The 16,614-nt window shown below is 36.8% G+C and overlaps 2 protein-coding genes and 1 pseudogene across 2 annotated transcripts; 1 reads left to right on the plus strand and 2 right to left on the minus strand.

Moving 5' to 3' along the window:
- Window positions 1–516: 516 nt before the first annotated feature.
- Window positions 517–3,223, minus strand: LOC145630993 (anthranilate N-benzoyltransferase protein 3-like). Its single transcript, XM_081683105.1, has 2 exons — window positions 2,566–3,223; window positions 517–1,220 (listed from the first exon to the last, which is right to left on the minus strand). Exons 1-2 carry the CDS (start codon window positions 3,221–3,223, stop codon window positions 538–540), a joined length of 1,341 nt encoding a protein of 446 aa, XP_081539231.1. The 3' UTR covers window positions 517–537.
- A 1,015-nt stretch (window positions 3,224–4,238) lies between these two features.
- On the minus strand, window positions 4,239–5,426 carry LOC145633110 (uncharacterized). The gene has a single exon (XM_081685401.1). The coding sequence runs from the start codon at window positions 5,424–5,426 to the stop codon at window positions 4,239–4,241; it is 1,188 nt and encodes a 395-aa protein (XP_081541527.1).
- Window positions 5,427–15,253: 9,827 nt separating this feature from the next.
- LOC145633112 (secreted RxLR effector protein 161 pseudogene) lies at window positions 15,254–15,885 on the plus strand (annotated as a pseudogene).
- The last annotated feature ends 729 nt before the right edge of the window (window positions 15,886–16,614 follow it).

Raw genomic sequence — 16,614 nt, forward strand, 5'->3', positions numbered from 1 at the left:
CCGTTGCGTGAGACCAGACTCACCGTAAGTTCAATATGTCTGACACTAATTTTCTAATATATGACATTAATATTCTAATATTTGACAATAATAATATATGACATTAATATCTACAAATATTAGATTATTAATGTCAGATATTAGAATATTATTGTCATATATTAGATTATTATTGTCAGATATTAGACTATTATTGTCAGATATATTGAACTCACCGTGAGTCTTACTAACTCAAGTATTTTATATTTGAATTTTGATATAATTCATGTTAAGAGCTCGATTGAATGATGTTAATATGATCTTGATTGAGTTGTTGCCGTAGCTTATGGCCATTTACATGAAGGAATTATTTGACATCTACAACATAGAAAGGATCCAAATTGAATATATGAAAAGTTGAAATTATTTAGTAGAAGAAAAATTACACAATCAACACAATGTTTTCACACGCAGAAACAAAACATTTTTTTTTTTTTAAAAAAAAAAAAAAAAAAAAAAAAAACATTAAAATGTTTCAAATTCTCCAAATTTATAAATCTATAAATTAGGAGTAATTTGAAAGTCGTACAAGTATTTCTCAAAGAGAGGTATGTGATCATTGTAAAGCTTAATAGTCAATAAAATGACACCTTCTTCGTTTGGGCTTGGTATAAAGAATGCTTGCCCCTCATGTCTAATTCCACCTTGGGCCACAGTCTTGGGCTTGCCCCAACCAAAATCTCCTAAATTAAAAGGGAGTTTGGCCCAAGAATTTATCACAAGGTTTGGACATGTAACATGTTGCACCCCACGTACGAGTGTATCTATATTAGGTTGTGATTCTATGTAATCAATTGCCGATCTCAAATATTCCGTGCTTTCAACTTTCTTTAGCGCTTCGTGAACCATACTCGCGGCATACGATACCGGCTTGCACGTGAGATCACGCGCCTTAGCAATACAAGCTGCAAAGAAAACTACATTTCCAAAGTACCCTCGTGGTAGAGTTGGATCCCTCAATCTTGACCGCCCATCAGTGGGTATATAGAGTTTCACGTATTGATCACCTGTTAAACCGCGTGCTTTGCACGTGCTTCGCCATATGTGCCCAGCTAGCACCTCGTATGTACTTAGCTTGTAGGTTTGAACCTCCTGTGGTTGTGATGTGGCTCGTAATTTTAAGGTGTTTATGTTACGTTTAGAGAATTTGAACATACATTCCCTTGCGCTTGCCATTTCACCTAATTACAATCATAGCCACCTCAAGAATTTAGAATCTTTTACTAAAACGGCTATTTTGATAAAAGTATTTATCAAAACGACTAATTATAAAATTTAATTCCCAAACTAGCTAATTTATTAATTTGAAAGTAATTTAATCTATTTCTTATTTTTCTTTGAAATTGTTTGGTTCACTTTATTATTATTATTATTTTTTTTTGGTTTTTCTTAATTTTCAAAAAGATTTTTTTAAGTTGGAAAATTTAAGCAATTTAAAATTACGGAGTATGCAAACAGTGCCAGAACTCTAATTTCGATAAAAAAAAAAAGGCTTATTTTTTTAACAATAATGTATTATATTGTTCATCTTTTCTGGAGCAAATAAAGCGACTCTATGGCCAACAATTTTATAACTCTAGTAATTTATAGTCAAGACTTGATTGTTCGTACTTGCTTTCTAAATTTTAGGCTTTTATCTTATTCTAATACACCATTTTCTCCTTGTAAATGCATTCGAAACTTTGGGCCTTTAGATCTTAATATATTTCTATCTTTACGTGTTTTTTTTTTTTAATTTGTCGATTGGAAGTTTGGATCAATTTTTTTGAGTGATTGTTTATTTTGTGTAAATTTTTTTAAAATTGAGAATTGTTGCAAACATATTATGTTGAATGTTATTGTTCAAATTAATGGGATATAAAGCTTATTTTTAATTTGTACATTTTAAAAATAAATTGCTATTACACATGAATATAAATAATAATTACGTATATTTGTAATTTTAAATTTTTTATTTTAATCAAAATTATGATATTGTTCAATGTTGTTTAATTCATAGTTCAATGTAAGATGTCATTTATTAATGTGCTATTGAAAATTGTTTCAATTTCCTATGGTAAATTGATAGGTTTTAGTTGTAATGTAGAAGTTTCCAATATTTAAATTTCATAAATGTTAAATGTGTAGCCCTAAAAAACATTAAAAAAAAAAAAAAAAAAAACAATGACATTATCATTGCATTTAGGCGGGAATTTTTTAATTGAGAAAGCGACACGTGGGCAATAGTGACGTCAGTAACTTCTGTTTGAGTAATAATTAATACATTTGCTATATAATTTTTTTTCCTCAAAGCACGCGAATTAAAATAGACAAATTCCAGTAGGCAATTTAAATGAATTCGTAATTTAAATTGGTTAATAGGCAATTTTTGTTTCATTAATTCTAGTAGACTAGTAGTATTTCAAATTTTTCGTTTCAGATAGATTTTGTACTATTCACATGTCTTGTTTTAACCATAGAAATGAGTCAACCATAAAAAATTGCGCATAAAAGAAATCAAAGTTTGTGTTAGAATGTGACTCGAACCTGTAAGACCCTTAGGTAGTACGGGTGGCAAAGGTGGCTCATACTCCAAATGTCGAAACTTGATCTGAGGCGGATCACGAGGAGCAACATAGACGGCCCGATCGTGGTAGGGCATAACGGGGAGGTCAAGTCCCCTAGCCAATCTAGCCCATGATACAAGGAAGTAACCAGATCCAACTCCATCAATTACATGGTGATGTGTTGCACACCCCATGCCTACACTACCACACTTGAATCGTGTGACTTGTACCATTAGCAAGGGAAACGACGAAAGGCCACCCGAGAAATCGCACGTAGGGATCACTACCTTGCGAAAATCGGTACCTAAATCCGCAACAGTATGCGTTGTTTCTACCTCTTTAAATAAAGCACCGGCCGCATTGCAATCGATCTCGTATCGACCATTCTCTTCATTCTTTTTTAATCTTCCCGCCATCGGATAGAATGGTACTAAAATTTTACTTAGGGACTCCTTTAAAATTTTTGTGTCAAAAAATTTTGGACCGTTATTATCTTTTAAAGGACTATAAACGGCTATAATGTTGGTGTGGGAATATGGCATGCGTATGATCATGTCTAGCCTCGAGAGCCAAAGATTTTTCTTAGGAGTCTCCTCGGCCGGGCGAACCATGGTAGACTCTCTTACGATCACGCTCATTTTGGTTATCTTTTTTGGTTTCTCAATCTTATGTTTAAAGCTTATAAAGTGCTTAGCAATGGAGGACTTATGAATTAGTGCTTGGGATGCAATTAGCGTAGACTTTTAAGTGATCAAAAGTTATCTAGGCTAACTACTATGTGATAGGATAAACAAAAAGGAAGAATTATTATAATATTATGGATTGAGTGAGTCATGCTTTGCCTTTGAATTATTAGTGATGATTAATAAATTTTATCACCTTAATGAAAGTGATACTAGGAGTACTACTAATAAAAAAAAAATACATAGAGAATTGTCAAAATAAACTTAATAGATAGAACACCTTAAAATTGTTTTTTGTGGTCTTGTTTGGTGTAGTTGGGAAATAAGATTGAGATAAGCAATAAATTTACATTATTTTCTTATATTCATTATAGGGGAAATAAGTGAAAATAAGTGATTTTTCTTTAATCTTTAATCTTTAGACATATAAAAGAAAACAAAGGGAGTAATATGTTGTGTTAAAATTTCTTGAGAGACTTATCAAAACATTAGCCAACAACATATGAGCAAACAAATGAATACCTACATAACGTTGTACTTAGAATAATTGGGAATATAGTAAGAGGATTTTCATGTTCTTTTTAATGAATGATTGAGAATATACTTCACAAATATGGATTATCTTGTTATGATTTGGAATCATTAGAATTTAGAAATGATTAGTGGAGGTATATTCCTTTTTAATTTTGAAGATGAAGTCATTGATTGCAACATGTTGCACCAGATACAATTGATTGTTTGAAGTGCTCCTACCAAACTTTTGGTGATCAACAGTTGGAAAACAGCAGTTGATCGAAACTTATTGTTTTTAGTTTTGATATATCTGTCAAATTTCGACTTTTGCATTATTTGTTTATAACTATAGTTTTTTTTTTATATATATATTTTTTAATCAATACTAAAACTTACAAATGTTAATTTAATTTAATTTTATTTTATTTTTTTTTACAAGAGCAAAGACCAAACAGAACTAGAAATTAGACATAAAATTAGTTAAAGTAATTCGACATTGTCTTGCAATGTCGTGAGCCCTTTGAACCTGATCTCTTTGGACTTTTAAAATTGCGCACCTTTGGAATGACCCTCCCACTTCCTTGATCTCTTTAATCGTCCATGCTATCGAGACATCTTTGCCAAGTGCTCCTTGCAGATTGATGATGAGAGCTACTGAATCAGTTAAGATCAGAATCCCCTGCTCTCCATTTGCTTTTGCCCATTTCAAAGCTTCCAAGCATGCCCACGCCTCGCATTGCAGTGCAAAGGAAGCCGCCCCATGCTTCCCTCCTCCTTGTGTACCTGAATTGTCGTTCCCACTGTTAGAGACAGCCCATCCAATCCCTGCCCGTGTAGAGTGTTTGTCCCAGGAACCATCAACCTCCACCATGAACTTATCATATCTGGATTTGTCAATTCCCAAACTAACCTGAAAGAACCCTGGAGGGTGGCTATGATCATTCATAGTATTCCCTACTATGCTATTCTCCCCCTCTTTTTCTTGAACAAAAATCTCATGATCTTGCAAGGCCCTGTTGATAAATTCAGCTGCCAGACTTGTACTCCCCCTAGCCCCTTTGAAAACCGTCTCATTTCTAGCTTTCCACAGGCCCCACAGGGTTGCTATAAAGGACATGATGCGCACACTATGATTACCATCCTCGCTATAAAAGAGCAGGATATAATGCTGAATCCATTTCCTTAAAGAACTGAACTTAGGATACTCAGAGCAAATAGCCAGGGACCCACTCTCCCAGACTTCCTTTGCTAGATCAAAATATTGGAAGAGATGAAGACTTTCCTCTCTTTTCGTTTTACAATAATCACAGGCTTCCTCCACCTGTATACCCCTCTTAGCTAAGTTTGTCTTAACTGCAATACCATCGTGGAAGAGCCTCCACAAGAAGAGCTTCCATTTCGGTTGAATATTTAATCTCCAAATGAGCTTCACAAAGTCTTGATTTGTGGGAGAGAAAATGTTCCTTTCCAACCCTTTCCCTTTGGAGAGAAAATAGTATCCTGTTTTAACCGTGTAATTCCCCGATGGATGATGTTTCCAGTACATATAGTCCTCCCCCTGAATTGGGGGTAACTCCATAGCTAAGATGGCCTTAGCACTCTTCCACTCAAAGCATTCTCTCACTTTCCCTGCCTTCAAGGCCATTGTATTAGTATCAATAAAATACTCACCTTCCATTGCATTGCTGCTCTCAAGATTTGGGTCGAATGAACAATCGAAATTTCTCCTTGAACCCACGCCGAGCTCATAGCTTTACTATATATTCATCCCATTCCCAACCTTCCAGGCGAATCCTTCCTTGAAGCCATCTACGGATCTCTGCAAACTAAATCTTCCTAGGGAAGGATTACCAGAGCCCTTATATGGCCTTGACATGTTGCAAATGCCACATTTATGACACCCTCCATACACCTTTGAAAGAAGCAGTTGTGGATTAAGATGCATTCTCGTTGCTTGCTTGAAAAGTAAGGCATTATTTAAGATTGTCGTTCCTCTAATACCTAAACCTCCCATGCTCTTTGGGAGCTGAGTGACTCCCCTACTGACCCAATGCATTCCTTTATTTCCATTGTTCGACCACCAAAATCTCGTGATTAGCGAATCAATCTTGTTAGCTACACTCTGAGGCAACTTAAGACATTTCATAACATGAGCTGAAATGCTTACCAAAACTTTATTGACGAGAATTAGTTTTGCTGAGAGAGATTAAGAGAGGCCCAAGATAGAATTTTCTCAGACACTTTATCCACCATATACTGAAAGGAGTCTCTTTTCCTTCCTTGTATGTCAATTGGAACCCCTAGATGAGTTCCCATATTATTCGTTTCTGTCATCGAAAGGATACCTTTCAAGACCCCTTTCATCCTCTCATCCACCCCCGGCGAAAAATTCACAAATGATTTTTGTAAATTTAATTGTTGACCAAAAGCCTTACCAAATCTCTAGAGGATGTCGTTAATGCATCTACATGAGTCCTCAGTTTCTTTGAAGAACAACATGGCATCATCCGCAAAAAAGAGATGTGAAATAGTAGGTGAACGCCTTGACACCCTTAGCCCTTTGATTTATTTTATGTTTTCTGCCAGAGATAACATTTTTGAAAGAATATCCATACAAAGGATGAACGGGTAAGGCGATAATGAATCCCCTTGTCTTAACCCACAATGCGGTTTAAAGGCCGTAGTAGCTTTCCTGTTAATAATAGTTTTAAAACTAACCGTCAAAATACACTGCGAGATCATCTTGATCCAGTGTTCCGAGAAGCCATAAGCCTGTAATACCTTTAGCAGGAACAGCCAGTCCACTCTGTCATAAGCTTTTGACATATCAATCTTCACCCCAGTGAAATTAGAGCCCTTCTTTGAATTTATGAGATGCATAAGCTCATGACTCAATAGAATATTGTCTTCCATATACCTTCCTGTGATAAAAGCATGCTGGTTCTCCGAGATGATGCTTGGTAAAACAGTCTTGATCCTATTAACCAGGCATTTGGAGATACACTTGTACACCGTGTTGCACAAACTGATGGGCCGAAACTGATTTGCAAGTTCTGGCACCTTAGTCTTCGGGATTAAAACTAGCAGAGATTGATTCCACTCTTTTAACATAACCCTCGTTCTCAAAAATTGCTGAACACTATCCTCGACCAGTTGCCCTACCTCTTTCCAGTAAATGTGGAAGAAATCTGCTGTAAAACCATCTGGCCCTGGAGATTTTGATTTATGCATCCCGAACATAGCCTTCCTAATTTCCTCACCTGTAAACGCCTTGTCAAGACATTCCCTATCTTCCGAAGAAATCATTGGGATCTCCAATTGTCGAAGTAGTAAATCAATATCTTCCTCATGATTATTGAGGATGTTAGGATTATAGACCTCCTTAATTGATTTTAGGATTACCTCTTCTACCTCGTGTTGTCCTTCAACCCAGTTATCCTCTTCGTTTTTCAGGGTGATGATTTCTTTGTGGAGTTGTCTTTGCTTCACCCGTCTATACATCATTGAAGTGGGACAATCTCCCATCTTAATCCATTTCGACTTCATTCTCTGTCTCCAATATTCAAAATTTAACTGACATTCTGGAATGCGCGTATTTATATGATGAATATAGTTCTCTCCCCCTTCAACCGAGGTCACACCCATCCCTGAACTGTTGAGATCTTTTGATAGCCTTCTCCAGTTAATGCCCTAGCTCTTCCTGTTATCCAGACACCAATATTGAATTTTGGTTTGTAAGTGCTTTAACCTTTTAGAGAGTCGAAACATACACGATCCCCAGGGTTCTATCTTCCATGCATCAACCACCAAGCCCCTTACTTCCGGAAAATTAAGGCACCAACTATCAATTTGGTAAGGCCTATTGGATTTTGTCACATTAGGATGAGAAATGTAGGAAATGGCTGCATGATCCGAGCAAATGATAGGCTCATGAAAAATTCGTCCCTCCGGTGAATGGTAGAACCATTCTTCCAAAATATAGGCTAAGTCAAGCCTTTCCAGAATCAAACCATTTTGTTCTCGCTTGTTACTCCAAGTAAACCTCGGGCCCGAGAATGGAACTTCAGTTACATTGCTACTAAATCTCCAATCGAGGAATGCATCTATCCCTCTAATTGAAGTACTACCCCCTACCTTATCACTTCCACTTTCAACTTGGTTAAAATCCCCTATAACCAAAACATTCTTGTATTCCTCTAAGAACCAATGAAGTTGTTCCTAAACAATTGCCCTATTTTCAACTTGAGGCTCACCGTAAAAGAACATCACATACTTAGTATTTCCATCACTTTCCGAGATTTTCCATCACATACTAATTTTTTTTGAATTAGTATAAAAACTATGTTTTTTTAGTTGACATGCTTTTATTTTCTTCATTATTCACATATATTACTTTGTCTTATATACTTCGTGTGTAATTTATTGTTAAGAAATAACATAGTCATGTAAGTTTTAATGTTTTTTTTAAATATCAACTTTATATGATTGTGTCAACTCAAATGAAGTTAGCATAGTTTATTTTCAAAATATCAATTTTTATATTTAATTAAAAATATTCAGGTCAAACTTATGCGTTGAAAAATGTGGTAATCCTTCCGTGTTTTAATAAGTGATATAATTTGACTAAACACGCATGCCGAGACACGACTTTGACCATTAATTTATCTAATCATATGTTAATATAGTTATAGGAAATTCATATTATGAAAGTATACATTATAACAAATCCAACAATGTATTATACTATATCATTTGTTTTTTTATATATTAGTTAATTGATCAAGTCAAAACCATTATGTGAATAGTGGAAAAAGTCAAACTACAACACTTTTTAAAACGCGAAGGGAGTAATTATTGATCAAACTATATTAACGGTTCATAAACGAGGGGAGTACAAGTAAAATCAAAAGTGTTAGATGAAGAAATAATAGGAAAATCATGCTCGAAAGTCGAAATTAAGTAGTAAAGAATAAGTACAACATTACGATCAGTTTCACAGGTTAGAAATTAAGAATTATCATGTCCATATAAAGAAGAGAATGACTACACATAAATTAAAGTTCCAACATGTCAATGTTGTTTTGAGAGCTAGATGGCCTGATCTCATAAGGGCCTGTCAAGCTTAGCTTAAAGCTCAAAACATTTTATTTGGGAGTCTAAGGGCCTGTTCACTTTAGCTTATTTTCAGTTCAGTTCAACTCCTAATTTCCTTCTCACATAAAATATTTATTTCAACTCTATTCAATTCAGTTCATTTCAGTTCCAATCAGTCCAGTTCAGTTCCGCTCCAATCAGTTCAGTTCAGTTCGGCAAATGTGGGCATGTTCACATTTACTGAATTGAGCTCAACTAAACTGAACTGAACTGAATGGAGCTGAAATGAACTGAATATTTTATGAGAAAAGGAAATTAGGAGCTGAGTGAACTGATTGAAGCTGAACTGAATTGAACTAAATTAAACTAAACTGAAATCAAACCGAAGTGAACATACCCTAAGTCTAGCACTCGTTTTAAACCCAAACTGATGAGGCCTAATTTGAGTGAAATCTCTCACAAATTAACGTAGTTTGAATTAGTAGACAAAGCCTTAGGGAGTAAGGAAAAAGAGAAGGCTAAAGGAAATCGTCACTAAGGTCCCTGCCTTCAAATTGTCGTCAGTGAGGATTCAATTCTATAATTCTAAGATATAATTCTTATCATTAGACCAAATACTACTTGATAACTAAATATACAATTTTCCATATGTGAATTATATACAGTAGACAATTAGTCATATATGTACTACGCGCTTGAAAATCGTGCAACTTACAAATGAATAACACTTAAAAGAATGAAGAGAGAGAGAGAGAGAGAGAGAGAGAGATAAATGACAATATATAAATAAAAGAGTTTTAATTAATGCATTTCCTCTTTTAGACATTTTGTTAGTTAAGACGAACACTACAAGAGAGGGGGTGAATTGTATGTGATAATGTGAGTTCCTAATGACCATTTTTGCGGAATATAAAACAGAATGTAAATGGAACTTGCAATGCGCATAGGATTTTACGAGAAAACCTTCCAAAGCCTTATTGGAAGTAAAACCTCGACCCTCTAAGGGATTTCCAACACAAAACCAATACACTATAAATGGGCAACACACAAGAGTTACAACCTATTATACTCAGACCTTTGATCACAAGTTTCAGACTGAACTTGCTACACATTAGAACCCTATTCTACCCAACCTAAGTCCCTGACTTAGATTCACTCGTACTCCTAGAGTACTATACACTTGGCCTCTCACTAGAAGCTCACTCGGTTTCACCCTTGAAGCTTACAAATCTGTATGCAAAGATATAATTCACTCACCCAAGAACCGAACCAATATAATTAAATGACCTCTAGTATATGAAAGGAATTGAATCTACACATGAAATCCGATACTAATATGACAAAGTATGGACTAAGCAAACTTACACAATTAAGCACTCTTCGAATTCTTTACGCATAAACTCACCCATAAATGTGAAATATGAATTTTACAATTTATACAAGATTGACTCGTATAGAAAATAAGGTTTTCAAAAGATAACTTAGTTAAATTTTCAAAATCACAAAACATGTTTTTCGAGTAAATATTTTGTAAAGGAAATATTCATCATAGAAAAACTTATCAAAGATAAAATATTGAAAAAATAATATCTTTTGACATAATCTGTTATTATGAAATACAATCTTAGCTTTTTAGAAATCTTTTCATAAAAACTTATCTTTTTAAACTTTCTTTATTTAAGCTTGCCAAGCTTTTTGTCACGCTTCTAATAAGATTTCATATATAAACTTACCAATCACATTTACAAAAATTTAAAAGATATAATCTTAACAAAACTAATTGCCTCGTCAATTATTGCATTCCAAGATACTTGGGCTTCACGCAGTCCAGAACTAAGTTCCTGATGTCACTTGTACTCCAGCTCTTAGCTGGAACCTCGCAAGCCAAGTTCTTGTGGAACTTAGCTTGCTATCTTCAACGCAGACAAAGTTAAGATTCTCAACTTGCTGTCTTAAAGTTCCTGTTAGGGAACTCAATTAGTTCTTGTAAGAGAAGTCTTCTTCTATCTTCTTTAACTTTCCTTGCAATCTCCTCGAGTCTTCATAGTTAGGTTACTCTTCCACTTCCAAAGTCTAATTCACCTGTTCTAATTACAGCACTTAGAGAATTCTTATTAGTTGAAATTCGCTATTTATATCCATCATCATCAAAACTCTTAAGCTTCAACACATTTCAGAATAATCAATACAATTTCTTTTTGGACTTGGTCTACCATTATGTAAATGTTTTAACCTAAGCTCTCATAGACCATATACTCTTTACTCTCATTGTTGGAAATAGGTAATGCAAACGGATTCTCACTCCCGATCGGGCAGTGGTTCGGCCGACCGGGCGGAGGTGGCTAAGGAAAATAGGAGAACTCTCGCGCCCGATCGGGCGGCCCTCGCCCGACCGGGCGACGGACTCGAGTTTTTGACGAGCCCGATCGGGCGGCTTTCGCCCGATGGCTCGCCCGGGGTGGGTTTTCTAGATCGCCCGACCGGGCGCGACACCAGGTCTGGAAAAACTTCATCTCGCGCCCGATCGGGCGGCTGCTTGCCCGATCGGGCCCGCCTTTTTCCTAGGTCGGTTTGCTTTACGTGTCTCCTTTTTTCGGGACTTATAAAAATACAAGCCTTGCCTCTTCATAAGAAATTCATTCACTTTTCAAGCCAAAAAACGCAAAACCTACTCTTTGAGATCTGAACAGTTCTTGAGCAATTCCACTCTTCGGGTTCGGGTGCATGGATTACAGAGAGAGTTGCGTTAAACTTGGGGGGTGTGCGTCACTAGGAAACTTGTACCGGTGGTGGCGTATTTTGCTTCTAAGGCAGTGGATTATTGTTCCACGGCGCGACTGTGAGTTTAGGTTCTTCAATCCAGGAAAGTTCTAATCTTTTGTTTGTTATTGGTTTCAATAGTTACTTTACCAACAATTTAGAAGCGAAATAATTTATTTATTCTGTTGATATCATGACTAGCAATTCTCAAACTCGTCTATACCTACATCTGTATAAGGTTGAGTCTCTTGATGGAATTAATTATAAGAGATGGTCACAAAGGATGTTGATTGCTTTTGAACAAATAGAAATTGATTATGTCTTGTTTAAGGATGCCCCAAAACCTATTGAGCAAACCAATGCCATGATTGAAATTCCTAGTACTCCTATTCCTGGGAATAAAGAATCTAGCACTAGTCAAAGGACCAATACTGTCATTATTGTTGAATCTGAAATCAAGAAATTTGATCGTGATAATAAGTTTGTTAGAGGTCATCTTTTGAACAACATGAAAAACAACATATTTGATTTATATGTTAATATGCAATCTGCTAAGGAGATGTGGGAGTCTTTAGAGAAGAAATATGGTGCTGATGATGCTGGGAAAAAGAAGTATGTGACTGGAAATTGGTTGAATTTTAAATTGGTTGATACAAAGCCTATTATGGACCAAGTCCATGTGTATGAAAATTATGTTGCTGAAATTCTTGCTCAAGGTATGAAGATGTGTGAAATCCCTCGGGCCAATGTTTTGAATGAAAAATTACCTGATTCCTGGTCTGATTATCGAAATCACCTCAAGCATAAAAAGAGGGATTTAACCCTAGAAGAACTTGTGAACCACATGAAGATTGAGGAAGCCAACAGGCTCAAGGATGTTTCCTCTAAGCCAAAGAATGTGTTAGCAATCAAAGCTAACCTTGTTGAATCCGGTGCTGACTCTGACAAGAAAGCAGGTGACAATCGTGCCAAGAAGGGGAACTCTGAGAAGAAGGGAAATCTCCAAGCTAAGGGCAAGATTGGGAAGAAAATCACTGTCAAGTGTTGGTCATGTGGTGAAGTGGGGCACTTTTCTTCACAATGCAAAAACAAGAAGAAGAAAAATCTGAAATCGAGTGGAGGAAACAAGGGTTAGGCTCATCTGGTTGAGAATGAGGATGAAGATGTCATCGCTGCAGTTGTCTCTGAAGTCAACCTGGTTGAGAACAACAGTGAATGGATCGTGGACACTGGTGCATCTAAACACTTCTGTGCTAACAAGGACCTGTTTGTCAGTATGGAAGAGGCAAAGGAAGGTGAACAAGTCTACATGGGAAATTCAAGCAGCTCTAAGGTACTTGGAAAGGGCAAAGTGGTTATGAAGCTGACTTTAGGGAAGACCTTGGCCCTTCACAATGTGCTGTATGTTCCTTCTCTTCGTAGAAATTTAATTTCTGGTGCTTTGTTAAACAAAGTAGGAGTTAAGTTAGTCTTTGATGCTAATAAACTTGTGTTAACCCGTAATGGGGAGTATGCTGGAAAGGGTTACCTTAGTGGGGGCCTATTTGTTCTTGAGATCGATTGTAACTGTTTCTTCAATGAATAAGATTTCTACTTCTGCTTATATTTTTTAGTCCTTTGAATTATGGCATAGTAGATTGGGTCATGTTGGTGCAACGAAATTGAAACAAATGAAAAGTTTAAATTTTCTCCCAAACATGTCATTAGATGGATTTGAAAATGTGAAGTGTGTGCGGAGTCTAAATTTGTGAAGAAACCCTACAAATCTGTCACGAAGAGAGAGACCACACCACTTGAGCTAATTCATTCAGATTTAGCAGACTTTAAGAACTTGGAAAGTAGAGGCGGGAAACGCTACTACATCACCTTCGTTGATGATTGTTCGAGATATAGCAAGGTGTATCTTTTGAGGACAAAGGATGAAGCTGATTCCAAGTTTCTTGTGTATAAGGTAGAAGTAGAAAATCATTTGGAGCGGAAAATCAAGAGAGTTCGCTCAGATAGGGGTGGAGAGTATGGCTTCGATTTCCTCAAGGATTTATGTGAAAGTGAGGGAATTATTCATGAAGTATCTGCCCCGTATACTCCGCAGCAAAATGGTGTGGCAGAAAGGAAAAATAGGACCTTGAAGGAAATGATGAATGCAATGCTCCTGAGTTCCGGGTTGCTAGACAATTTGTGGGGTGAAGCGGTTCTATCAGCTAATTATGTACAAAACAGAGTAACTCACAAGAAGTTAGACAAGACTCCATATGAAATATGGAAAGGTTATGCTCCAAACTCGAATCACATGAAAGTGTGGGGGTGTCTAGCTAAGGTGGGTTATCCATCGTTCAAGCGCTCAACTATAGGTTTTAGGACCTATGATACAGTATTCATTGGCTATGCTGAGAATAGTGCCGCATACAGGTTTATGAGTCTGGAAGATCGCTCTATATCTGAATTTCGTGATGCAGAGTTCTTTGAACAGGTATTTCCATTGAAGAAAAACTTAGTTACTAACGATGTTTCTTCAGTTTCTTCATCTGCAGAGCCAGAAGATGCTTCCCCTAGGATTGAAAGTGAGATTCAACCTAGGAGAAGTAAAAGGCAAAGAGTGGAGACAAGATTTGGACCGGATTTCCTAACATCCTTTATAGTAGAGTGTGGAAATCTGGGTGAATTCGAAGATGATCTAGATGAGATCATGCCGTGTCTACAGGTTGTGGATGAAGATCCGAAATCGTTTGAAGAAGCTATGAGTTCAGTAGATGCAACCTTCTGGAAGGAAGTTGTGAACAGTGAGCTTGACTCAATCATGTCTAATGGGACCTGGGAGCTTGTGGACCTGCCAAAAGGGAGCAGAGCTATTGGGTGCAAGTGGATTTTTAAGAGAAAAATGAGAACCGACGGCACCGTGGAAAGGTTCAAAGCTAGATTGGTGATAAGAGGATTCACTCAAAAATTTGGCCTTGATTATTTTTATACTTATTCTCCTGTGACTAAGATTGCCACTATTCGTGTTTTGTTTGCCTTAACTTCATCTTACAAATTGATTGTGCATCAGATGGATGTTAAGACAGCCTTTCTGAATGGCGATTTGGAGGAGGAGATCTACATGGAACAACCTCTGGGTTTTGTAGTTCCTGGCATGGAGAATAAGGTGTGCAGACTAAAGAAATCCTTGTATGGTTTGAAACAAGCTCTGAAGCAATGGTATGAAAAATTTAATAAAACTGTTCTTAGTTTTGGTTTTTTCGTCAATGGTAGTGATGCATGTGTGTACTCTAAGATGTTTGGTGCGCAATGTGTGATATTATGCCTATACGTTGACGACATGCTCCTGTTTGACACAAATATGTATGTCATAAATGAAACTAAGAAGTATTTAAATTCAAAGTTCGAGATGAAGGATTTGGGAGAGGTAGATGTGATCCTTGGTGTTAAAGTTACTAAAACCAAGAAAGGGTATTTTCTGTCTCAGTCTCATTATGTGGAGAAAATTCTGAAGAACTTTAATTGTTTTGATTTGCCTCCATTGTGAACGCCCTTTGACCCTTCTGGAACTTTCGTGAAAAATGTGGGAGACAGTGTGTCTCAAACTGAATATGCTAAGGTGCTTGGTAGTTTGATTTTTTAATGAACTGCACTCGCCCTGATATTGCTTTCGCAGTTAGTAGACTTAGTCGCTATACTCATTGTCCTAGTGAGCAACATTGGGTTGCTTTGAGGTGTGTGCTGAGATATCTGTGTGGAACCATGTCTTGGGGAATGAATTTTGTTAGTCATCCTTTGGTTCTTGAAGGGTATTGTGATGCAAATTGGGTAACAGACAGCGATGAAACAAGTTCTACAAGTGGCTATGTGTTTACCCTTAGTGGGGGTGCAGTTTCATGGAAGTCTGGAAAGCAGACGTGTATAGCTCGATCGACAATGGAAGCTGAGTTCATCGCATTGGATCTTGCTACACAAGAGGTAGATTGGTTAAGAAATTTGCTTATTGATATTCCTTTGTGGGGGAAGCCGTCACCGTCTGTGTCTATGCATTGTGATTCACAAGCTGCTATATGTGTTGCTAAAAACGGCGTTTACAATAGTAAGAAAAGATAAGAGTCAGACATGAGTCCGTGAGGCAGTTTATTGTGAATGGGGTTATTTTGTTGGACTATGTTCGAACAGAGAAAAACCTGGAAGATCCTTTTACTAAAGTATTAAGTCGTAGACTAGTGGTGGAGTCATCAACTGGTATGGGTTTAGGACCTATGTTGTAATGACCTGAAGTGGTAGCTATTCAAGCTATGTGACATGATACTTTGGTTTTAATAAATCTGGAACCTGTTTTGGTTTATTTGCTTCATTGGCATGAGTCATGTGGATTTGTTATTTATGTATCATGTGTTTGAATCTATTACTCTATAAGAGTGGTAAGTTTTACCAGTTAGATTCTGCTAGGATGAGTTTCTCTTAATGTCATTAGTCCAGTTGTTTTCTGAGCAGGGATAAATGGAGGTTCTTAAGAGAGTTAAGACCTTTATCCCAGTGGCTCTTGAAACAGGATAGATAATGACACCGGAAGTTGAAGGGTTGAACTTATGTTCTTAATGTTCTAGTTGCATTGCATGTAATTCTCTGTTTTGCAAGGTGCTTAACCGTGTTTAAGCCTGCAGGGAAAGACCTTTGAATTTGCTGGGAACGTGTGTGAATAACACATAGGTTGAACACCTACGTGAGTACGAGAGGTGGCCTCTCTCAAGGGAAGACTGGAGTATTGGTTTCCTGAAGTACTCATGAGAGCCCAAGTGTTGGCCAAGATTGGCGGAGTTGCTTAAGCTCTAAAGTCAAGGTATGTGTATTCAAGGTCCCTTCCTCGCTCCTAGGAGTTCAAATCTTAGGATACTCACTAGGGAAGTGTTGAAAACCTTGTGCACTAATGTGTTAGTTCAAACCTTTGGATACTAGCATTTAAGTACTAAGACTTTCATTTACTGTTCAGATTTCAT

Source organism: Chenopodium album, chromosome 5, assembly GCF_948465745.1.
Source record: "Chenopodium album chromosome 5, dcCheAlbu1.1, whole genome shotgun sequence".
Classification (NCBI taxonomy): domain Eukaryota; kingdom Viridiplantae; phylum Streptophyta; class Magnoliopsida; order Caryophyllales; family Amaranthaceae; genus Chenopodium; species Chenopodium album.

Excerpts from the sequence above, each read along its gene's own strand:
- LOC145630993 (XM_081683105.1), bottom strand. The coding sequence starts at position 3,223 with ATGAGCGTGATCGTAAGAGAGTCTACCATGGTTCGCCCGGCCGAGGAG. Across the intron at positions 1,221-2,565 it reads ACTACCTAAGGGTCTTACAG|GTGAAATGGCAAGCGCAAGG; the intron begins GTTCGAGTCACA and ends GATTGTAATTAG.
- LOC145633110 (XM_081685401.1), bottom strand. The coding sequence starts at position 5,426 with ATGGCCTTGAAGGCAGGGAAAGTGAGAGAATGCTTTGAGTGGAAGAGT.